Source organism: Mauremys mutica, chromosome 23, assembly GCF_020497125.1.
Source record: "Mauremys mutica isolate MM-2020 ecotype Southern chromosome 23, ASM2049712v1, whole genome shotgun sequence".
NCBI lineage: Eukaryota > Metazoa > Chordata > Testudines > Geoemydidae > Mauremys > Mauremys mutica.
The window spans coordinates 18,297,138-18,320,547 of NC_059094.1; the positions used below are offsets into that span (position 1 = coordinate 18,297,138).

At 53.2% G+C, this 23,410-nt stretch overlaps 1 protein-coding gene and 1 long non-coding RNA gene across 2 annotated transcripts in view; one reads left to right on the forward strand and one right to left on the reverse strand.

The window, feature by feature from the left end:
• The window catches only part of LOC123355356 (protein argonaute-1), a 44,964-nt gene that overhangs the window by 14,039 nt on the left and 7,515 nt on the right, over window positions 1–23,410 (forward strand). The window contains exons 2-14 of the mRNA XM_044997719.1: window positions 3,659–3,842; window positions 5,183–5,303; window positions 6,066–6,247; window positions 7,235–7,371; window positions 8,236–8,370; window positions 8,830–8,917; window positions 10,869–11,016; window positions 11,815–11,934; window positions 13,119–13,241; window positions 14,239–14,372; window positions 15,912–16,096; window positions 17,037–17,196; window positions 18,650–18,740. Of these exons, the coding sequence (XP_044853654.1) occupies window positions 3,659–3,842; window positions 5,183–5,303; window positions 6,066–6,247; window positions 7,235–7,371; window positions 8,236–8,370; window positions 8,830–8,917; window positions 10,869–11,016; window positions 11,815–11,934; window positions 13,119–13,241; window positions 14,239–14,372; window positions 15,912–16,096; window positions 17,037–17,196; window positions 18,650–18,740 (1,808 nt within the window). The remainder of the gene's footprint in view (window positions 1–3,658; window positions 3,843–5,182; window positions 5,304–6,065; window positions 6,248–7,234; window positions 7,372–8,235; window positions 8,371–8,829; window positions 8,918–10,868; window positions 11,017–11,814; window positions 11,935–13,118; window positions 13,242–14,238; window positions 14,373–15,911; window positions 16,097–17,036; window positions 17,197–18,649; window positions 18,741–23,410) is intronic.
• LOC123355358 lies at window positions 17,190–22,728 on the reverse strand. Its single transcript, XR_006575082.1, has 3 exons — window positions 22,019–22,728; window positions 20,810–20,946; window positions 17,190–20,561 (listed from the first exon to the last, which is right to left on the reverse strand). It is a non-coding gene; the product is annotated as an uncharacterized LOC123355358 (long non-coding RNA).

Below are 23,410 nucleotides of genomic sequence, written 5' to 3' on the forward strand. Positions count from 1 at the left end.
CTGCTAAGGAGTGTTTATCTTCTGTGCACCCTCACTTGAGACCCTCATTCGCTTGTCCTTCCCACCTCTGTAAGGAACAGCTTTGCTACAGCCTGCTGGGGAGAGCCTAGTTCTGAGTACAAGAATTGAAATTGGGATTGCCTGGGTTCTAATCCCAGTTTCCCAGCGGACTTTGTGAAGCCTTAGGCAAGGTGGATTCAGTTCTGTGTCTGAGGCAGGAAGTCGGTATGCTAGAGATGACAGACACAGTATCTCATGGGTGTGGGAAGGGCTGTGGAATAGTTGCTTAGCCTTTATTGTTAGACCTGGTCGTGCTGAGCAAATACATGAAAAGCATGGAAAGTGGGGTTGCTTTGCTGTCTGTGAGTCCTGCTAAGTGCCCAGCACAATGTTAGGTGCTATTAAAATAATAGTTCCCGGAATGAGCCTCATTTCTGTTCCCCGCAGCACAGGCCTTCCTATGTCTGTCTGCCAGAGCGGGGTTCCTTCTCCATTGTGTTTGCTTCTTGCTTGTAAATCAGGCTGGGGACAGGGTTCTGGGAGATTGGGGCTAGTCGGATTCCTCTCTGCTCGGCGGGGACAATAGCTGGTTGTGCTGTGGGGAGCTATCCTGGGGTTTGCCAGTGGGGCCTTCTCCACTGTGACTCTGACGCTGAACTCTCTGTGACCTGGCTGGGAATCAACCCCCAAACTCGGTTCACATGTTTGATCCCAAGTAAATATTCAACCTGGTGATTTGAAAACCTAAAGAGAGGAACGTGCCTGGACTAAAACACCTTCAGTTTTTCTCTTTTCACCTGTAAAATGTTGCAAATGCCCTGTGCTCTGAAACCCCGACATGTGACATGGAGAGACACAATCTCCTTTGCGTTTGCTATAAAACATCCTCTGTCTTCCACCTGGGGCTACTGGGTGAGGGGTGGGAGTGGATCAAAGCAATGAATGTGACTATTGTGCATTCCCGCTGCTGCCGCTCTTTTCCCCTCCTTGTCTGGGTAAGGGGTTTGCCTCTGGGGACTTGCCCTTAATCCTCCTACATCCTTGTCTCTTGACCATTCAAAATTTGAAGAACAATTGTCGGGAATTACTGGTATTTTTCACTTGTTATCATCGGTATTATTAAATCATGATTGCAGGACTTCAGTCACTCAGCCAGAGGTTCCGCGTCTATTACAGGAGTGGGTGGGCGAGATTCTGTGGCCTGCGATGTGCAGGAGGTCAGACGAGAGGATGGTCTCGTCTGAGTCTGTTAGTTACTACTGCTAATAGTGTTTGTTGTGGCAGTGCCCAAAGATCCCCATTGTGCTAGGTGCTGTACAAACACACATGAAGAGACAGCCCCTGGCCTGAAGAGCTTACTGACTTGGATCCAGCCACGTGGGAGCTGGGGAAAGGAGAGGCTTTGCTAATGTTTAAATATAAATCTATTCAGTGGCCTCTGAGCTCCTGTCCCCATCTGTTTCCCGTGTGGCCAGTGCCTACATCACACACATTCCCCACCGCAGTTGTCGCTGATAGACCCCTCTCAGTGGCCATGTCAGCGGCGAAGCTAAGGGGGAGAATAGACCATCTTTCTCCCCCCCCCCCCCCCCGGGTTCCTCTAGCCTGTCTCAGGCACGCTGATGGCAGGACGTAATAGGGGACCTTGTGTATCCATAGCCTGTGCCTGCTCCGTGAAGAGGGCTGTCGTCATGGTGCTCCTCGCTAGCAATATGCTTAGCCCATTGCTGCACCCCCACAAGCCAAATGCCTTTGATAATCTAGATGCATGGCAAAGCAAACTAGGGTTTGGGCTGCTGGGAGTGGGGAGTGAATGGTGGCTGGCTTTCCGTTTTCAGGCTGTCTCCAAAGGGCCTGTTCCTGCCATGCCTTCCATCTCCATATGTAGCTTGGAGCAGTCTCTCTGCTGTGGCAGGGTGCTGAAATCTGTTGCTGTTTGTGTGAACAGTGTGTAAAGATGCCTCTCTGGGGCACTGGCATTCAGTGCTGAGGCCGACTGATAAAAGTTCCGTTTGCTTTCAGGCTGTGGGAGAGAGTCTTTGTTCTGTGCAGAAGTCACAGTGGTCCCTCGACCCTTGCAGTGAGGCCCTCCTGCTGCGAAACAGGGTGCAGATGGCCGGTTTGAAAGCTCTTGGGATTGTTTGTTTAATCCACCCACTTAATTGCTCATGAGATCACACAACTTTCTGATGCAAAGCCTGAAGCTTGCATGTGGCTCCTCTAGCAGGCCTCTGTCATTGCCAGAGGCAGGCCCCTTGCTAGCTTTATACTGATGCCAAAGATGGATTTATTTATGGGGCCCACTTCTGGAGGGTTTGCTAAACAATGTCTCCCTCCATCTCATTCTGAGAACCATCAAGGCTTCTGCCTCTGTGCTGCAGCGCCTGGCTTGGGAGTTGACAGGACCAGAGTCTATTTATAGGGCTGTCCTTATAACAAAGCATTCCATTTGTGATAGCCCAGCATGGATCATGTTTAACTTTACCATCACTTCCTTGCAGCTGAGCAGACGTGCCCTAGAGGCAGGCCAGTGTTTGCCCTTCTCTACATTTCTGTGTCGGCGAGTGCCATCCGATGGAATGGGATCACCGGAGAGGTTCAGGGAAAGATTCCAACGGGAGAATTTCCTGCTGGGAATTAGGATGGGGTGGGTGGTGAAGTATCAAACTTTCTAGTTTTGTAGTGTATCTAAATGTCAGGTGTCCATAATCCCAGGTGCCCATCTGCCTCAAACGCTCAATTAGCTTGTCTCCAGTGCCGTGGCTTGTGGAAAAAGATGGTTCTTGACAGAAATGCAGGGTTGCACTTGACCTTCCAACCACCAAAGAGTGTTTCATCTTCCAGAAGTAGTGCGAGGAGGGCTTTTTGTTACTAGTGCTGGCTACTTGTGTACGATGAGTTCTTCTGTGCAGCATGGAAAAGATCAGTATGCAGCTTGGGAGAAGTACTGGCTGCTTTCAGGCTCCTTTTAAAATAGGCATTGGGCACAACCGGGCCCCTGGTACCCAAGATAACTAAGTGCTACCCTGGGTTCCCACTCTGTACGTCTGAGCAGCAGTTCATGTTTCAAGTGTACTGGTGATCAGGGCACGTGCCTGGGAGCCAGGATTCCAACCGCAGTTCTGTCACTATCTTGTGTGATCCTGGACAAGTTGCTACCCCTTGGGGCCTGTTTTCCCATCTGCAAAATGGGGATATTTGCCTACTGCGTGGGCGGTTTACTGTGTGGAAGGTGCTCCAGATGCATGGGTGAAAGGCACCACAGAAGGGAAGCAGTCAGTGTTACAATTGGCTGGGCTTGGCACTTGTAGAGAACAGGGACCCAGTGACCGGTGAAGCCTCTTCCATCTCTAGCTGCTCTGATCCTAGTTTTGAAGTTGTAACTGCCTCTTACAATGCTGTAACCTAGTAAACGTCTGTAAAAAAAATAACTTGCAATCACATCTCCTCCCCACATCAGGACTGCAGAGAGACTGAAACAAAGGAGAAATAACATAGTAGAGAAAACAAACATCTGATAACGAGGAGCTCCGAGTGCTGCTCCTCTGGCTCTGGTCCCAAAAGCTCTCTGCGGAATTCCAGCTTCACAGTCCCTGGCTGCTTATTTATTGTGATCTCCCCAGATCTCCTGACCTTCCAAATGTCTCTTGTTCCTTAGCCGCAGGCACTTACCTGCCACCCTTGCAGCAGGTATTTCAAGCACCACGTCGGCCTGGGATAGGAACCGTAGGGAAGCCTATCAAGCTCTTGGCCAACTATTTTGAAGTGGACATTCCCAAGATCGACGTGTATCACTATGAAGTGGATATCAAGCCCGATAAATGTCCACGCAGAGTCAACAGGTAAGGCAAGTATTAAAGGATTCAGCACTCTTTCCCGACTCAGCTCCTTTGTACAGAAGCAGCGGTTGTGAATGCTGTTCCCTTCCCGGAAGGTGTGAGGTGCGGGGGAAGCACCAGAGTGACGCTTCTGTGATCTCTGGTCCCTCCGCACTCTGGGATGTGGAACAGAATGTGCAGAAGTTTCCGCAGTTACTGCCTGTGCCCAAGACCATGTGAAACTTCTGGGAGCGCTTTGCAAAATCTCCTGTAGTTTTTTGTTGCTTTTTGAAGTTCAGTGGATAATGTGATCTGGCTGTGAGAACACGAAACGTCGCCTTTCCCCAGCAGAACCGATTTTTCAAACACTGTCCCCTTCAGTGTAAAAACAGGGTCAGGTTTGAATGTGCAACAAGATGCAAAGTGCCCCAGATTACACACACAGTGATTATTTTACTCGCTTCTAATTGCAGTGTGGCTTGTGACACACGGATTGCTTTGTTCCAGAGCGGTGCTGCACCCGGCTGGGGCAGCAGAGTGAATTCTACTAGCACGGCTGTCTAATGGCATCCATGGTCACTCTAGATACTAGAACATACAAGCTACAGCTGTATTTCTTCTTGGCTGTAGCTAGTACGCTCTCAGTCCAATGTGCTCCAAGCCTTCCTGTGCTGAATGATGTGGGCATTCCCCCAGCTACGCAGATGGCTGACCCACAAGCTGGCATGTAGAGCTGTACAGTCCCAGCTTTCCTGTGCTGCTCAGCGTTTGTTCCTGGCCCTGATGGTTCAGGAGATCCCGGACTGTAATGCTGTCCCCGGTCCCTCAGAGCAGCTGGGCTATTTTGGCAACGGATGCAGACTTAAAAATAGCAAGCCCCAGACCTTGGGCCAGTGTAAGTTCTTGATCCCCTGCCCCCAGCAGCATATTTAATTCAGAGCTTGGGAGACCAGTGAGCAGATGCTGCTGTTGTTCCCTGGCCATTTGGCAGCTTGTGTATGTGTAGACACGTGTCGCTTTCCCCTGCCCTTGTGATACGCTCCCTGGAGCTGCCGCCCGCTCCGAGTGCACAGGTGCACATTCCCACGTGCCTTGTAACCCTATTACACCATCACTGATTTGTCAAGATACCAGGCAAGACGCACACCTGTTCATCTGGGGGCTGAAGGGTTGTCTGATTGTTTGGGACCTGCCTGAGGTGCTGCTATTAGATCTTGAGATGGCCCACGTTACAGTAATTTTTATATGACCTGTTGTGTCCCAAGAGGCTAAACTGGGAATCAACCAGCCAAATAAATGATCCAGTTAGCTTTGCTTTTCTCTCTTTTTCTTCTTCCTTTCTCTTGCCCCCCTGTTCTCTGTAGGGAGGTTGTGGAATACATGGTGCAGCACTTCAAACCTCAGATCTTTGGAGATCGGAAGCCGGTGTACGACGGGAAAAAGAATATCTACACCGTCACTGCCCTGCCCATTGGAAACGAACGGGTGAGAGCGAGGACCAGAAGCTGCTGGGGGTGGCCCAGCCAGGGGTACTCGGTGCTCCCAGGAAGCACCATGTGCATAAAGATCGAATGGGGGCATGGTTCTGGCTCTAGAAAAGAAAACGAAAGGATCTGGGGGATGGGAAGAGAGGTCCTGTTCCCCAAGCCTGTGGCCAAGAAGCTCAGCCCACAGGTGCTCCTGGGGCGAGTGGGTGAGCTCAGGCCACATCTTTGCAGCTGGCTGCCCATGATACAAGGGAAGTGTCACGGTGTCATTTTGCTGATGAGGCGACTGAGGCGCAGAGGTGGTTGTGTTGTGTTACTGCCTAGCAGTGTCAACCAAGCATGCTGCCTAGAGTTTGTCTAGACTAGTGGCTAGAGGTACCAGCCAAGTCAGGGGTCCTGCTGCGTCAGGCGCTGTACAGGAGGCAATCCCTGCCCTGTAGAGATGATAGTCTAAATAGATGACCCACAAAGGCTGGGAGGGGAAATCACAGGCAAAGAGCAACTGCCTGAGGTCATGCATCCGGTCAGTGCTGGAGCTGGAACGAGGACCCAGGACTCTGGGTCCCTGCTGTGTCTGCTGGACCATGCTGCTTTTCCTAGCTATGTTTTTTTTCAAGGTAGAAAGTCATATGCCCTGAAGGGGAAGAGGTGGGTGTGGGTATAAAGGGTGCCGCAGCTGGAGGGGGAAGACCTTGCTGCAGTCTGGCTAGTAATGTTCTAATGACTTCTTCCCCCCACACCACTTCCCTTCCTGCCTCAGGTTGACTTTGAGGTAACAATCCCAGGGGAAGGCAAAGACCGGATATTTAAGGTCTCCATCAAGTGGATGGCGATTGTGAGCTGGCGGATGCTCCATGAGGCCTTGGTGAGCGGGCAGATCCCCGTCCCGCTGGAATCTGTCCAGGCGCTAGATGTTGCCATGAGACACCTGGCGTCAATGAGGTAATCTGTTCCCCTGGGCGCTTGGGATGGGGCGATGTGTCCGGGGCAGGAGCAGCGGAGTCCAGAGGAGAGCTGGCGTCATAACTGAGCGTTCATCAGAGTGGAACTGTGTGTGCTGGAGAGACATTGGGGGTGTTGCCAAGGGGGGCTGAGATCTCCCAGGTCAGGTCACGCGTAACAGTTACACGTCGGCTGCCTTGCAAAGCAAGCGAATGGCTTGTGTGTGTGGTAGCGATGAATGCAATTCCCCAGGCACCAGTCTCTCCTGTTCTCTGCCTGGGGCACAGCACAGCCTGGTCTCCTGTGGCCTGGGATAATGGGTCTCACTGTGGTTGTTGGGGGTTAGCATGTGGGATTGGCGTCTGTGCTGTCACTCTGCCCCCAGTGCTGCAAGCACAGCCCTTGCACCCGAGGGATGGAGGAGTCTGGTGGGTCCGTTTCTGAGATAACCGTCTGCTGCTTTGCATCCTTGTGCTTCCCCCCTGCTGAGTGAGGGGGAAGATGCTTCGGCTCAGCATCGCAGTGCAAGTTCTCTAGGCCCGGCCCGGCGATTAGCTTGCTCTCCCCGTAGCCCTGTGAGGAGGCAGGGAAGTTTGGGGAGGCTGGGATTTCCAAACTTGAGTGCCTAGCTTTGCTCAGCTGTCTGCATTTAGCCACTTAACTTCCTGGCTTGACTTGTCTTCTGAGAGGCTGAGCGCCCCCAATCTCGGTGGTTTAGGGAGATTGTAATCTCTATGGGGCAGGGACCATCCTTTTTGTTCTCTTTGTACAGCGCCTAGCGCAGTGGGGCCCTGGCCCACAACTGGGACTCCTAGGTACTCCCGCGATACAAGTAATGGGACTCTATTTTGGCGCCTCCACATGGATGTAGGTGGCTAAGTTCGAAAGAGTTTTAAGCCATTCCCAAGGACGTGCAGTCCCTGTTCCTGCACAGTGGATTGCTGACATTGCTTTGAATAACATGAGCCTTGTTTCCCTGGTTTGCAGGTACACCCCTGTGGGTCGTTCCTTCTTCTCCCCTCCTGAAGGTTACTACCACCCTCTGGGAGGGGGCAGGGAAGTTTGGTTTGGGTTCCACCAGTCGGTCCGGCCTGCCATGTGGAAGATGATGCTCAACATTGATGGTAACTCCCCTTCAGTGCTGGCAGACTCCAGCTTCACTCACTAACTGGCACCCTCTTTCTCTCTCCGACATGTCCTGCTCAGGCGCGTCAGTGGTGCTCGCCCGCCAAAGGGCGGTGCTGGGCAGAAGTGGGATTGATTTTTGGGTGCATCAGCGAGTCTCAGAGCCTGGGTCTACAGGCTCGTGGGGCTTTCGCTGCGGCGCTGAAATCAGCCATGCAGGCGTTGCAGCTTGGGGTGCAAGGTTGGGTTCAGAGCCCGAGCTCCAAGCCGAGCTGCAGCGTCTGCACAGCGGGTTCTACGGCTGTAGTGCGAACCCAAGTCCGCGGGCTCTGAGACTCGACCACAGACCCAGACGTGTATCCCAAGGCACTAGTTACAGGAGTGTCATATTTGCTGATTGCAGTGGGGAGGGTGGGCGTTTCAGAGGGGCTCCGTGCTGGCCTGACTGCACCCCCTGAATTGGTGTGAGCTTCCCAGTAGGGGCAGAGCGAGGGGAGGGCCAGTAGGGTGCTAAATGCAGCTTCTGGTCGGGCGCTGCCTAGTGCAGCCAGCAGTGCCGCGACCCTTGGCCAGTGCCGAGGATCTACACTAGAAGAGGCCAAATCTTTTGACTGTCCCTTTGGGGCAAGGGGTAGATTTGTGTGTTCAGACACTGCCTGGCACAGTGGGGCCCCACTCCTGACTGGCGCTGCCCTTCTCACCAGCTAGACTGACCACAGCAGCCGGGGGGATCCATGCTAGGTTGTGATGACCCAGTGTTGGCTTAGGGCAGGGCCCAAGGTGTCGCCTGCCGTTAGGGTGTGTCTAGTCCTCGTGAAAGAGAGAGGAAAGATCTCCACGTCTCGCACGCTGCTTCCCTGCAGTGTCGGCGACAGCCTTCTACAAAGCCCAGCCCGTGATCGAGTTCATGTGCGAAGTGCTGGATATCCGGAACATCGACGAGCAGCCGAAGCCCCTCACGGACTCGCAGAGGGTGCGCTTCACCAAGGAGATCAAAGGTAAAGGGATGGGCACTCCCTTGGCAAGGGCGCACGCAGCAGCTCATGTCCTGTGAGTGGATGGGAGGGTGTTGAGATCCCAGGATACAGAGCAGCTTTCTGCCTACCATGGTGAAGACACTGACCTGGGACTCGGGAGACCTGGGTTCTAATTCCGGCTCTGCCTCAATCTCTCTGCAAACCTGGGGAAGCCGCTTCATCTCCCCTCCCCCCTCCACCCCCTATCTGTAAAACAGGGAGGCTGATGAAGGTTGTGCAGATGCACTCTTTAACTCTTAGCACCCTGGCATCTTCACTGGCAGGCAAACGTGCTTCAGAGGGCATGTTTGTAGATAGGCCAGGTCTCCAAAGGGTTAACGATTTAAAGCACATGTGGAGTAGACAGGATGCTGGTCAGTGAAATGCTTGGTGAGCTCCTGACATAGATCAGAGATTTGCTGTCTGTCTCTCTCGCATTAGGTTTGAAAGTAGAGGTGACCCACTGTGGGCAGATGAAGAGGAAATACCGAGTGTGTAACGTTACCAGGCGACCAGCCAGTCACCAGACGTAAGTGGGGGGGGGTGGGGGAAATGCCTTTGGAAAAATCTGAGCCCTTCTCTTAGTTATTTATCAGCTGCTGGTAGCGTTAGTGAGATCCAAAAGGCGAACTAGCGTGTGACGGTAAAGAGAGCTCTGGGGTTCAGTTCTCTGCAGATGTGCTGCCCAGAGGGACCTGCGTGGCTGCATGTAGCATGGTATGAATGACGGGAGCCGGGTGCAGAGGAGGAGTGGGAGCTGAGAGAAGGCTCTTACGCGGTTAGGAGGCATGCAGCAGAGGGCATGAGTTAACTCGCTGTCAGTCTGCCCAGTTTGCATCTCTTTGAATTCGGCTTTGTACTTGGTCAAAAATAGACACTGGAGAACAGAAGGTTTAATCAGGAGGTAAATTAATCCCTTAAATTATTTGCGTGTGCCCATAAGCATGCACACAAGTAGAGACAGTTCCTTCCTCAAAGAGCTTTTCTAGGACTCCCCAGCCCAGCTACATTTCCCCAGTAACCTGTAAAATGCACAGGAGACACTTGCAGAAGTCCACTATTGCTACAGATCTGCAGGTGTCGGAGCTGTGCATTGGGAACTGGCAGTGAATGAGCTGTGGTTGGTCCAGGTCCCCGTGTGTGATGTGTTAAATGGCAATCGTACCAGCCTTTTTTGGTTGCCACTTTCTCCAGGGTGTCCCCTGCACTGTAGCTAGAGCTGCTCAAAATATTTTTGTTTAAACATTTTGTGATGAAAACGTAAACTGGTTTAGTTGGGTAGATCTTTGTGGGTTTTGAAAACTGAAATCTGCTCACCAAAATGATTTTTTGAAAACCAAAACTTAAAATACGTTGCAAACATTGGTGGGGAAAACACTTATTTCACAATTGCCTCTGAAAAATAATTAGCGCTTTTTGGCCAGCCCTCGTTATAGTTCTGATGCCATGGGGCTGCTTCTGAAACTTGTTGGGTTCCCCAGTAAATTGGAAACATCAAAGGTAAATATATGGGAAGAACTGATCCAAGCGCAGGCAGTGTCTCCTTGGAGGGGTTGGAGTTTGTTCCCCAGGAGATCTCCCCGTGCCTCCCTTTTAGCTCAAGGAATCCCTTTCTGGACACTTGCCTCCTGCGCCAAGCATTGCTGCATGCGTTCCCTCTGCCCCCGCTGCAGAGCACTTTACATCCCCCGCACCGAGTGCTCCCAGCTGCCTCCCCCTATTCCTTTAGTATCCTTAATTCCCAGACCCCTTCCAGGGACTTTCACTTGAAGTGTTGACCAAGGAAGTCTTGGGCAGTCAGTACTGAAATAATGTGATGTCTCCTCAGGGGCATTTGTAGCTTGTTCGGCTTTCTAATTATGTCCCATTAAGAATATCGGGGTGACTCCGGGTTCTCCAGAAGCTCTTTATGGAGCTAGGAAATGACTGGTGCAGGTGGAGTTTTTGTCCCGGATTCCTGCCATTGGTTAGGCAGCATCATTTAATTCTGTGCAGCTTAGCAGCACGAGTTAATTCTCCACTGGTTCGGAAGTGTCACATCTCCCCATGCCCCTTTAACCCTTCAAGAGCCACTGTCCTGTGGCAAGAAGGGATACACTGGTGACTTTCCTCTTGAGCCCAGCTGTGCTACTGCAGGGGGAAATGAGCAAATATAAATCCTTGTCACCATCCATTTGTGTACCCAGCAATGTTATGTGCAACATCTCCTGTAAGAAAAGGATTTTCCCCGATTAGCTTGTGAAATCAGTGCTTGATTTGTGGACCTCAGAGCAACCCTGGTGCAGACTTGCTGTCCAGCCACCTCTTTGCTTTCTCTGTCCCTCATTTATAATGGAGGTAGGTTTGCCCCGCATGCGCAGGTGCTTCGCCGCTGCTCTGTCACCTTTGCCCCAGGCAGAAGGGCGAGTGCTCTGGCATGGGAAGCGGGTAGGATTTCTTGTTGAAGTAGATGCATCCTGAGCATCCCCCTCATCTGCCAGGTTCCCCCTGCAGCTGGAAAGTGGGCAGACAGTGGAGTGTACAGTGGCTCAGTACTTCAAGCAGAAATACAACCTGCAGCTGAAATACCCCCACCTGCCATGCCTGCAGGTCGGCCAGGAACAGAAGCACACGTATTTGCCCTTGGAGGTGAGTGCCAAGTCGCTGCTAAACGGGGCTGCCAAGGCCTAAAGTGTTCTCCGGGGCCTCAGGGAGACCAGCCCTGGGTGACTATCGGTCGGGAGGGGTGGGGAGACTGCGATGTGCTCGTCAATCTGCCGTCCTTCCCCCTTAGTCCAACCCGAGCTGGACTTGAACTGGTAACCTGGAAGCGAAGGTACCAACCCCTCGGTGCACTGGCTGGCTTGCAGAGATGCACAGTGAGCAGGGAGTGAATGTTTTGCACCACAAAGAAGAGAGAGAACCTGGCCCGTGTCCTAGAGTGTGCAGCCAGAGAAGACCACAGATCTAGTCAGACCTCCCTCTGCTCCCCCTCCCCCAGCATCCGCACGCCAAACCCAACCACCAGCATTAGACCACAGCGTTACCGCCCTCAGGCCAGTAAACTGCTGTGTGCCGCAGGGAGGGGCCAAGGCTAAGGGGAGCCCCCCTGACTGGGTCTAAAGAGAGCTGCTTCCAGGAAGCAAGGACGGCGAAGTACCTCAGCAGAGCAGTGTTCCTGATACTGCTCCTCCCAGCAGAGTCTCCTGGTGCAGGAACTCTGACCATCCCTGCTGACAGTAGGGATTGAACCCAGCCCCTCTGATCTCAGTGGCTCTCTTCCATATAGGGTTGTGACAGGCTCGTCAACTTCTGTCTGTGGCCCAGGCACCACTAGAGGGGGCCAGAGCACCACACAGAACGGGTGTAGGTTACAAGCGCTCAGGACAGCTAACCACGTGGGTCCTCTGACATGCTTCTGGCTGCTGTCTCTGCCCTGCCCTGCAGGTGTGTAACATTGTGGCAGGCCAGCGGTGCATCAAGAAGCTAACAGACAATCAGACATCAACCATGATAAAAGCAACGGCGAGATCTGCCCCGGATAGACAAGAGGAAATCAGCCGACTGGTATGTGGCACTTGTCCCTGTCCTCTGGGAGGAGGGTTTGGGGGCGGAAAGAGGAGCATCCTCCCCAAAAACCATGCGGGACTCCGAGCTGCAAGGAAGCTGACTGTCCCGTAGTGCATGAGTGGCAGAACGGCTGTAGTAAGACGAGCGAGTGAAGCGTGAATAGCACACGCAATGGGCCATTCTGCTGTTACTGGGGAGTAGCTATGAGCCACTCAGGAGAGCGTAGTGGGGTAATGATCTGATTAGTCTATACTGTACTAGAAGTCCCCTTTCAGAGGCCTGTGTATTTATATACAAATAGAAACTCTCACAAATAAAGTCAGCTCCCTCCGTGGCCATGCAAACTCGACATGCACAGTGCAGGAACCTTGTTATTGGTGGAATCCCGACCCAAAAGAGCGAGAGCGAAAACAAGAATAAAAGACTAGAGAAATAAACCTGACCCCTGAGAGCCCATGGGGCAGGGATCATTAAACGGGATCCAAAAGGATTTTCTACCACTAGGAAAACTTCTCGCCAGCCCTTCGGGGGACATGCTACCCATGGCACATATCTGGCTGCCCTAATGCTCTGCAGCTGCCTGGGGTGGCTCTTGGGGAAAATCAGGGAGCACTGGGAGACTGGAGACTCCTCTTTGCCCAGATGGCAGGTGGTGAGGGGTTGGTGCTTAGTACATTACTCTAGCATAGGTTTCTGGGCTCCAGAAGCCAGGGACGTTTGGTTTTTCTACAGGTACATGTAATATGGGTTTCTTGACGCACTGAATCTCTGTTGTGAAGCTTTAATTCTTAGGAACAAACTCTGCTCTCAGCTGCACTGGTATAACCCCAGAGTTAGCTCCGCTGGGGGGCAGTTTTGAGAGCAGAGTTTGGCCCTTAGTTTTAAAATCCCTGCCATGTCGATGACCACAGAGAATTAGTATGGCACCTGTTCCCTTCAGCCTGTCCCAGATCCGGATGGCAGTCGTCACCTTCCTGCATCTGACACTGCTCTGACTAGCAGCCTCAGCTTTGCCCATTCTGCTCTTAATGGGTCAGTTTGGTCTTTGCCCAGGGCTGCAAACCAGCTCTGAGCTACTGCTCAAAGGTTTCATGCCACCACTGCTTTGCCCATACGCTGGCCAAAGAGACAGCACCATTTACGGAGCACTTTAAGGAACTGAAGTGGTATCTTTCCCCCAGATGAAGAATGCCAGTTACAACCTGGATCCGTACATACAGGAGTTTGGGATAAAGGTGAAGGACGACATGACGGAAGTGACGGGGAGGGTCCTTCCAGCACCAATCTTACAGTACGGAGGCCGGGTAAGCCGGAGTGTGTCATCGCTTGGACACCTGTCTGTTTTCATGCCAAAGTGGAAGTCATTATGTTGCAATCTGGGGCTTGGGAAGTTCAACAGCCTGCGGTTCTCTGCCCAAAGCAGAACAGAACCGAGTGTTCAGTTTGTGCCTGAAGGCTGGGATTTCCACAGGAGTCTTGGGGGGTTAAGTAATAAATCCCTTTGATAGTCCCAGCCTACATCATCTAAAGAGAGGGCCCCTGTTTAAGGGGGGGACAGAGAATTTCTTGCAACTGGGATATTTAAGAGGTGCAGATTGGGTCTGCAGTTTTCTTTTCTATTAACTTCCTTTGGAATAGAGTACTTCCTTAACTGGGCATTAATGCTGCTTTAATCAGGGCTGAGTGGAGCCCACTGGCGTGGAGGGGTACATGGGGCTGGGTGGCCCAGCAGGTGGATTCCGTGGCCTTTCACCTCTGCAGATCTTGGTTCAAATCTGACATTTATTTTTTGCCGTGTGGGTCTCCCAAACCCATTTCATGTGGGCCACTGGAACCAGTACAGAGACCACCAAATCTGTATCACATGGGGCCACTCAGCAGGGAACAGCTTTGGATCACGACCAGCCCAGGTTGGGTTAGAACCAGTCATCTGAAGAGTGAAGATTCTGTATCTCGATACCAAGCCCCTGAGCAGCACATTTAAACCCCAAAGCCTGTGAAGAAGTCAGGGTCTGAGGGATTTCTGCAGTTAGATTGTTGTCCTGCATCCAAGGAATGTTTGGGGGCGGGGGGAAGCAGAAAACGACCCTTGCAATATGATACCTGGACAAAATGATCCATGCAATGTTCCTGGCCCTCACAGCTGGGGTATCTGGGAGCCCCTTCCATTACGCTCCAGATGACCTTGCTCTCGCTCTCTTCCCCAGTGTGATCTCCCATGTACAAAGGGTTTTTAGCAAGGAAATTGCCGGGCAGGTTGGACTTTGCGGGGTGACCTCTGTCCGGTTGCTTGCCTTGCAGAACCGGGCGATTGCCACTCCCAACCAGGGCGTGTGGGACATGCGGGGAAAACAGTTCTACAACGGGATCGAGATCAAAGTCTGGGCTATCGCCTGCTTTGCCCCCCAGAAGCAGTGTCGAGAGGAGGTGCTGAAGTAAGGAGCTGGGCAGCCTGTGGTAGGGGCTGGGGGAAGAGCAGGGGCTGAGGTGCGTCCGGAGTGTGTGTGTCCCCTGCTGAAACGGCTGCTTGGCTGTTTTAAACGGCAGCTTTGTCTAAAGAGCTGGAAGCTCTTTTAAATGTAATGTTGTTCTCCGCTGACACCCCTCAGAGGCCTGGAAATGTTCTACGTTTTTGTCACCCTCTGTCTGGCAAACATGAGTTTATTTCCCCCGTTTCAGATTTACGCTGGAATTTAATATAGTCTTGGTTTCCTTTATTAGATCTGCACCCTCCCACGTCTCAGACTCTGATTCTGGTTCCCATGAGCTCCCTCTGCTGTCTCCTCCCATGCATAACACTAAACATGGTTTGTCTGCTCTGTGCCCTGCAGAGTAAGAGGCTAAGGTGGCTGCTTCTGGCTTTCTCTTCAAATGGGAGAAGCAAACTTAAATTTAAAAGGCAGAGAACTTTCTCTACTGCTCTGAAGGGTGTTTAACCCTTTGGTGGTGCTTCTTGGACGTGTACGTCTCTGGCAATGCGCTGTCCCCCAGCACCGCTGGTGTATTACGGAGCAGTCGGATGGCTCAAACAGACTCGCCATTGACCGACAGCCACTTAACTCTTGTCCTTGGGAAAGGCTTTTAAACATGAACCTGGGTTCTGTCCTCTGTTAAACAATGGAGAGGAGCTGAAGTGTGGGAGAGGCTGCTTGGTGTCTGACTTCAGATCTTAAACTCCCAGCAAACCCACAGGTGAATCACATCCGCTTCTGGGTGGTGGTCTTCCATTCCCCCTGAGTATTTGCCTCTGGCCTCACTTGCACTTAAACTCCTTGCACTGTTTAGCCATAGATGAGAGACAGCTACTGGGTGGGACAATTGGGATATTTCTGATTAGGTTTAATGGGGACACTTGGCTACTTGAGTTGCAGCTAGTCGAAGGAAAGCTCTGTCTTTTGTGACCTCTCTAAAGAGCAGGTGAAGAGTAGCCATCCTGAGCTGGCAGTCCAGGCTTTCGGGTGTGCCTGCTTCAAACTGAAAACGTCTAAAGCCACTGGATGAGCTGATCACATGCAGAACGCTAACTTCTCCCGAGATTGGCAACACGTGAACGAGTAACATCAGCGCTCCCAGAACTATGGAAACCCACCAGCCTGCAAGGCAAATCTGCTCGCCCCCACTTTCCTGTCATATGAATAAAAGCTGCTTGTAACTTGTTCACCGTCAAAATAAATTCCTCGCAGTGTGGGCAAGGAGATCTTTGCCAGGCTGGATCCGCTCAGCTGTTACACATGTCAGTCGTTCTATGCTTGGCCAAAAGGCATGTTGATTTAGGGCTGGGGGTGACTCCCCTTTTCCGTTCCTTTTGGGATCAGTCAGGCTGTGGTGTCACAGTATCCTGCTAAGTGGTGGGAATGGAATGGAGCCTTTCCTGTTCCATGTTGCACACGCCAGCTGCTGGCTGCTCAGTACTCCGCGTTTAGGAGAAACCACACGGGCACAGGGACTGACTTCTCCTTTCCCTCCCGGCACAGGAACTTCACAGACCAGCTGCGCAAGATTTCGAAGGATGCAGGGATGCCCATCCAAGGCCAGCCATGTTTCTGCAAATATGCACAGGGTGCGGACAGCGTGGAGCCGATGTTCCGACACCTTAAAAACACCTACTCTGGGCTCCAGCTCATCATCGTCATCCTGCCAGGGAAAACACCTGTGTATGGTACATCCATGTGGGGAGGGCTAGAAATTCTTTAGTCTCTTGTGTCAGCTGCTCTGCCCAGAAACCATCCGCTCCCGATTTGAGAACTGATCTTGCAGGCTGCTGATTCCCATCTCGTGCTCTGGAGCCAGGATGAGGGGAGATCCATGCCAGTGTGGGTTAGAAATGTTTCGTGCTAAAAAGAGAAGGATTCCGATGAAAGAGCTTGTGGGATTGGGACATCCCCTCAGCAGCATTTGTATCCCAGCCGTGTCTGCGTGTTAGCCATTGGGATGACTGACTTAGGAGCATGCGGCTTCTCCCTCATTTGACGTCTTTACATCCCAAATTAATGTCTTTCCAAACGAGGTGCAGTAGCTCCACCAGAAGTTATGGGCTCAATGCAGAAATCACTGGGTGGGGATCTCTGGCCTGTGCCATGCAGGAGGTCAGACCAGAGGTTCATAATGGGCCCTTCTGGCCTTAGACTCCGTGAATAAGCAGGGCATTCAGGAGTGCTGTAACAGCTGAACTGCACGCAGAGATGAAATGGTGCAAAGCGTCTGGGATTGTTAAGAGCCGCCTGGGAACACGGGTAAAGAGAGCTGTTCTTAGAACAGCCTTGAATCTGTGTCTCGTCTTCCCACTCAGTGATTTGCCTCCGCGTGCAAAGCCTGTGGCGTAGAGCATGTGGCGGTAAGGCTTAAAGGGTCTGGGTGTCGGTGCTGTACAGGCATTAAGTCTCACAGCTTAACGCTGCGGTAGGGCAGAGTTATCCCTGCTCTGCAAATGGGCCCACCGAGGCGCAGTGGTGAAGTGATTTGCCCGAGGTGTCTCTGTTTGAGCTGGGAGTAGAACCCAGGAACCCTGACTTGTGGCCCCTGCTCTCCCTGTAAACACATGTACTTTTGGGGCCTTCTTTCTGAGCTGTGGGATTAATACTCTGCCTCTCTGCTGGCAGCGGAGGTGAAGCGTGTTGGAGACACGCTCCTGGGGATGGCCACGCAGTGCGTTCAGGTCAAGAATGTGGTGAAAACCTCCCCGCAAACCCTCTCCAACCTCTGCCTCAAAATCAACGTCAAACTGGGCGGGATCAACAACATCCTCGTGCCTCACCAGCGGTACGTACGAGTCCCCTGCCCGCCTTGGGCCCCAGCCACAGTGGGGTGGGCTTGCCCCCCATGCCTCTCCCTTCCCCTTTATCCGTGTGGGCTCTTTCCCTCTTAGAGGACCTTATCGTAGCCTCTCTGCCCTGGTGAAAAGGCCAGGAGGGGAGCTGCTGCTGGAGAGTAATGCAGGGCTTTCCTCCCTCCTGTTTCCCAGCACGCTGCTTCTGCTCTGCTGCTGTGGGGCTGGGATCAAGGGACCAAACCAGGGTCCCCAGCAGAGCCTGCTGCACCAGCCTCTCCGTCTGGCCTTACCAGTAGGAGAGCTTGGCAAGGGGCTGTTAAAATCCCCTGTCCTGACTCGGGGATTGGGGGGGATGAAATACAGCCCAGGTGCTGCCTTGTACATGAACCTGGAAACTGAGTCAGCTGCAGAAATGGCCACGGAGACTCCCCCTCCCCCAGTGCTAGAGTCACTGAGCAAGTTACCAGCGCTGATCGAACCATGTCAAAAGGGCACTGGAACAGATCAGGCCTCAAAATAAACCTTTCCCGCCCCAGAGCGAACTCCTCCCTTCCTATCCCCGAGGGAAAAGACAAGTCTTGCAGTGTATCCTGAAGGTCACTGAATCTAGGCTCCAAATCAAGGCAAGGAAATGAATTGCAAAGCGGGAAGCCCCTCCCTGAGAATGCTCTGCCACCAGTCCTCCCCTGCGAGACACCTGAGCTCCGTGCTGCTTCATATGCCACTAGCTAGGCTGTGGCCACCAGTCTAATCTCGTAAGAGTCAAAAGGAGAGAACTTTGAAGCCACGTTCCATGTGAATAAAGAGTTCCCGCTCTGCAGTAGAGGCAGCTTGTGCAGCTGGTGAAGAAAGTTAGTCCAGGCTCTGTTCTGAAAAGGAATCCCTACCCCCGGCAGATCCTGGCTCTGTATGTTCCTCTTCATCACGAAGATTAATGACTCAGACTAAGGCCCCAGTTATGCAAGACATAAGCAGATATGTCACTTCGTACATGTGAAACACATGCTTAACTTTACCCAGTGTGTCAAGCCGACCACATGCCTAAGTGCTTGCAGGATTGGGGCCTGAATGTTTGGTTTGGGTATGTCATGGTATTTCCTGTTAGTTGCCCTCACTCACCACTGAGGTCTGGTGTGAAGATGCCTCTAAACCCAAACAGCTTAGAAATGTGGCTGATTTGTGACACTGATGCACCGAGCCAGGGTAGAGCGAGCCTGCAATGCCATGAGCAAAGATCAGGGCAAACCACAGGAAAAGGCAGCGGCTGAGACGTTTTCAGACTAGTTCGTCCTACCTAGGCTGGAGTCCAGAGAGGGGTTTCCTCGCTGCAGTCTGCCCTCTCCCTATAACTCAGTGGCTGCGAATGTGACTCACCCCACGCAGTCTGTGACTCTCTGACTGGAATAGCTGCAAACGTTTCCACTGTCTCTTCTCTCCAATCAGCTCGGCCGTCTTTCAGCAGCCAGTGATCTTCCTGGGTGCCGATGTCACCCACCCACCGGCAGGGGATGGGAAGAAGCCTTCCATAACGGCTGTAAGTTGCAAAGTCGCGCTGCGTCTGGAGCTGCCGCTCTGGTGGCCTTGCGGGAGGGTTGGCATCGGCACGAAGCCGAGGCTGTGTGCTTCGGCTGGACCCTTCGGGCCGTCGAGCCAGAGCAGTCTTGCCTAGAATCCTTCAGGCATGTAGGCAGAGGCCAGGCTTGTCTCTGATCCCTGTGAATGTCGCAGCTTCAATGGTGGCGGGGTTGAAATGCGAGTCCTGGGGGGGATCTATGTGGAATTCCTGAGCAAGACACTGGCCATGCCTGGCCCCATGGGGATGAACCCAAGGTTTGGTACCTGGCCGTGGGATTCTCCCCAGGCTGTTGCTATGCTGCACATGGGGCTGCTCGGGGGGCTCAAACTAGGGGTGTGTGGCAGCACCTCTGGGTTGAAGTGACAATAGCAACCAAAAGCATTACAGTTTGGTTCAGTGAGCTTCAGCCCTCTCCCTGCCCCGCCACTGTCAACATTGTTCTAGCATTCCCGCCCCCGGGCCTCTGGCTCTTGCCGCCTGAGCTCCAGGGGAATCCCAGGTGCCAGCTCGGCGTCTGACTGAGCTCCCAGCCTGGGGGAGAGGCGAATGAGTCCTGACGGCCACCAGCAGCTGGGGCCGGTCTGCCGAGTGCTGTTGGGGTGAGCAGTGCTGAACCGACAGCCCCACGGAAGACGCTTCACCCACATGCTGATATGGAGCAGGGCTGCTTCTAGGTGCTAGTGGGGAGCACAGTCCCACCATCCCTGGCCAGTGCTTGGCCTCCTGCCAACGAGGGGGGGTGGGCGAGTGCTGCTCAGGGTGGTTTTGGGACTCAGACCCTGGTCCCAGACCTCCCCAGTCATTTCACAGGAAACCAGCTGGTTAACAGTTGGCTCGGTACCACCCTGAGCCGAGTGTGAACTAAAGGTCCGTGCATCCTGCGGACCCTGTGACACATCAGTCTGGTCTCTGCGGTTCCCTCCAGAGTTGGGCTGGAAGAATCGATCTGATCTTCCCTAGACCCACTAGCTTGCTGCACTAGCTCTCTGGGGATGTCCAAAGGGGGCTTTTCGTCCAGGGTAACGAGTCCATCCGTGTTCAGAGCAGCCACCCTATCCCACTCTCCCGTGCAGAATGTCAGCGGGGCAGAGAAGCTCCATGTACCAGCTCTTCAGGGCGGGGAGCTTGTCCCATTGACTTAGTTGTCCATGAAGGGCCCAGTGCATTAACTGTACTAACAAAGGGAAGAGCCGCCCTTCTACCGAATCACCAGCCCCACTTCATTTTGCCCCGGGCTTGCCTTGCGGATCTTCCGCTTGAGTTCAAGCAGGGCTCGATTTACCTGGCTGGAGCCGTGAATTTCAGTCGCAGCAAGCCAGGAAGATATGGCCTATGCAAGAGGAGCAGAGCCCTCTTTTCTCCCACCTGCAGAGGAGTCAGTGGTATTTAATAAAGTGCCAGGAGTGTGGCTTGACGGTGAGCAAGGCCTGAAGGAAGGCACCCTCCCTGCCACACTAGTCACCCCTGGTAGGCCGAGGCAGCCAGGGCTGGCATGGTACGAAGGGAAAATGAAACAATCTGACCGTGCAACAGCTTGTCCCTTTCTCAGGATTATAACATGATGCCCACCCAGTGTTTGTTCCAGCCGCGGAAGCTGTGGGATTCGCGCAGCGCTCTTTATAACGGAGCACGTCTGGGTGTTCTTCATAAACCCTTTGCTCTCCAGGATTCAGAGCTCAGGGTTTCCTTGGCATGTGAAATCATCTTGGGGAGCCTTCCTTCCTTCTTAATTAGGAGGAGGCAGGGCAACCAGTGCTTTTGTGCACTTGTAGGCAGGACCTGGAAGAGTAGAAACGAAATATAAGAAATCACTCTGGATGTAGGGCATGGCAGTCAGTCCGGTTGTTTCTAACGGTCTTACCTTATCCTATAAGCCCATGGTACCTAGTCACTTGTGCTAGGTTTATAGAAATAGTAGTTTATGCCTCCCTAGCACCTTGCTTCAGATACCCTGGCAAGGTAGATTATTATGCCCATTTTAAAGATTTCTCTCTGATAGAATCAGGTATGTCCCATGTGTAGGGTACCTGAGTGTCTTGGTTTCCAGAGGAAGTACATGTGGTCCAGGGAGGTTGAAATTTGTCCAGTGCCACCGAAGAGATGGTGGGAGAGCTGAGTGTAGATTCCCCAAGTCTTGACACTTCTCGGCTCCTGCTCCTGACTGCTAGAGGAGGCACTTGGACACAGCACTGGATATATTCAGTGTATAGAATGGTGCCAATCCATATGGTGTAGACACCCTTGACTTAACTGAAAAACACATCCTGCCTACAAGCTCCTTTCCCATCAAATAATTCCCTACTCCGGCGCTTGCAATTCCTTCCCAGCCTGGGGGACAGCGTGGGATATGACTCCTGAATGGGATTCAGTCTGTTTCAGCTGGATGTGGTGGGTTGAGGGCGTGAATCCCAAAACACGCTATAGTATAGCAATGAACATCTATCTCCAGTAGTGGCCTCTTGGCACTGGCTACCTTAGGGTCTATCTGAGCCGGAGGCTGGAAGTGTAGTTTCCAGGTCAGGTCGACATACCCACGCTAGCTCTGATGGGGCTAACGTGCCAAAAAGAGCAGCAGAGCCACGAAGGGGGAAGTGTCAGGATGGGGGTTAGTCACCCTGAGTCAGGGCCGCCCGGGGGGGGGCAAAGGGGGCAATTTGCCCCGGGCTCCGCAGGGGCCCCCAAGAGAACAGTGGAGGCTCCCGCCTCCGCCCCTCTCCTGGAGCCTCAGCGCATCAAGCGCCGAGTCTCTGTCGGGGCCCCGAGCCCCGCCCCGCTCCGACCCACGTGGTGAGGGGGCGGGGCCGGGAGCTCTGGGCTGAGCTCAGCTCCCTCCACTTGGCGTGGAGCTCACAGCCCCGCCCCCTCACTATGCGGCTCTGAGCGGGACGGAGCTCAGGCCCTGCCGGCCACACGCTGCGGCTGTTCCGGCGAGGCGCTGAGACTCCGGGTGAGGAGGGAGCCGGGGGTAAGAGGCTGGGGCCGGGGCGGGGGGGAAGCGGGACCCGCCGCCGAAGCGCAGCCTGGTCTTCGGCGGCGAGGGGCCCTTCTGTTCCGGGACCCGCCGCCGAAGTGCCCCGAAGACCGGAGGCGGGGGGCTCCCGCCGCGGGTCTTCGGGGCACTTTGGCGGCGGGTCCCGGAACGGAAGGGCCTCCCGCCGCCGAAGACCCCGGGCCCCAGGAATCCTCTGGGCGGCCCTGCCCTGAGTAGGATCCTGTCTGCAAGCATCGGTACGTACTCGGGCAGTTCTTCGTGCCTCCATGGCCGCACATCTTTTAGTCCACTAGGTTGATCAGAGCTAGCGTGGGTGCGTCTTCTCCAGCTGGACATTGCACCTCCAGCTCCAGCTGATTGATGCTGCTGATCCCTGCCCAAGTGCTGCAGCCTCAGAGCCTTTGGAAAGAGGGTCAGTCGCTCTTCGGGCGAGAAGTCTTGACGTGGAAGTTGCTCCCTCATGGTAGGGGGAGAGAATCGTTCCGGCATCAGTGGCGTGGCAGCCTCCCCCGCATCCCTTTCCTGGACTCCAGGGCAGCTTTGTTCTCTAGTTACAAACTCCTCTTCAGTGACTCACACCGTCCTCAGGGCTGCGTCACAGTCGAGTGCGGCTGCTCTTGGCCTTCCTGCCCCTGACATTTTCAAGGTCTCCTTTTCAGAGCATGTTCTTGCTGAATCCCCTGCCAGTCCCGCAGGAGCCCAGGCCAGGACTGCTGCCTAGCAACTGGGAGAAGTGATGGGTGACTCAGACCCACGTCACTTCCTTAGGAACCAGAAGAGCAGCAAGCAGCAGAGGCAGATTTTTCTGGCTCTCTGAGATGCTCTGTAGTTCCGAGCTTGAGTGGGTGCATTCAAGGACCGTTCACCGAGGGTTAGCAGAGTCCAAGGGCCCGCAGATATCTTTTTAAAAAATGTTTATCCAGCTAAGAGTTGGTTATTGGGCAGAAATACTTCCTTTGATCATTCCTGGACAGCTCAGAATGCTGCCAGGATGCTCAGATACCATGGTGATGGGCATGGGATAAGAACCTAGCTCTCAGATGGTCATTAAACGGATTTGAATGTAGCCTGATGCTGCAGCAGCAGCATTTCAATAGAGCGCCTGGGTCTGTCTCTCTGGAAATCATTGTCCCCTGGCCCGACAATATGATATGTAGCCTTGTGCAGCTTCTTCTCTCAGGGGGTTTCAAAGCACTTTACAAAAGTGGGTAAACGTCCTTTCCTCCGTTCAGAGGGGGGCAGTTTTGTTACAGCACGGAAATGGGCAACTCTACCCAACTCAGCACATGTCCCCTTTACGCTTGGCCCAGTAAGGCAGGGTGATGAAGGCTACCCAGGGAAGAGATGATGGTTACTGCGGGAAGATCCCGAGTTCCTCAGACTAGGCATCTGCAGGTCTTGATGGTTCTGCAGAGGGTTTTTTTGTTGCGTTGATTTAAACAAGGAATAAGAGGGTGAATACAGTAAATTTACTTGTGGAGGGCAATGTGGAACACGCAGTCCATGCTGCTTCTCTCCCTTATTTATATTAATGCAACAAGCGAACCCTCCACAGAGCTGTCAGGTGCACGTGCCTAGCAAGGATCTGTGAACTTCTTTTCCTGGGAGTGGCATGTTCTACTTGCTATATGGCTTG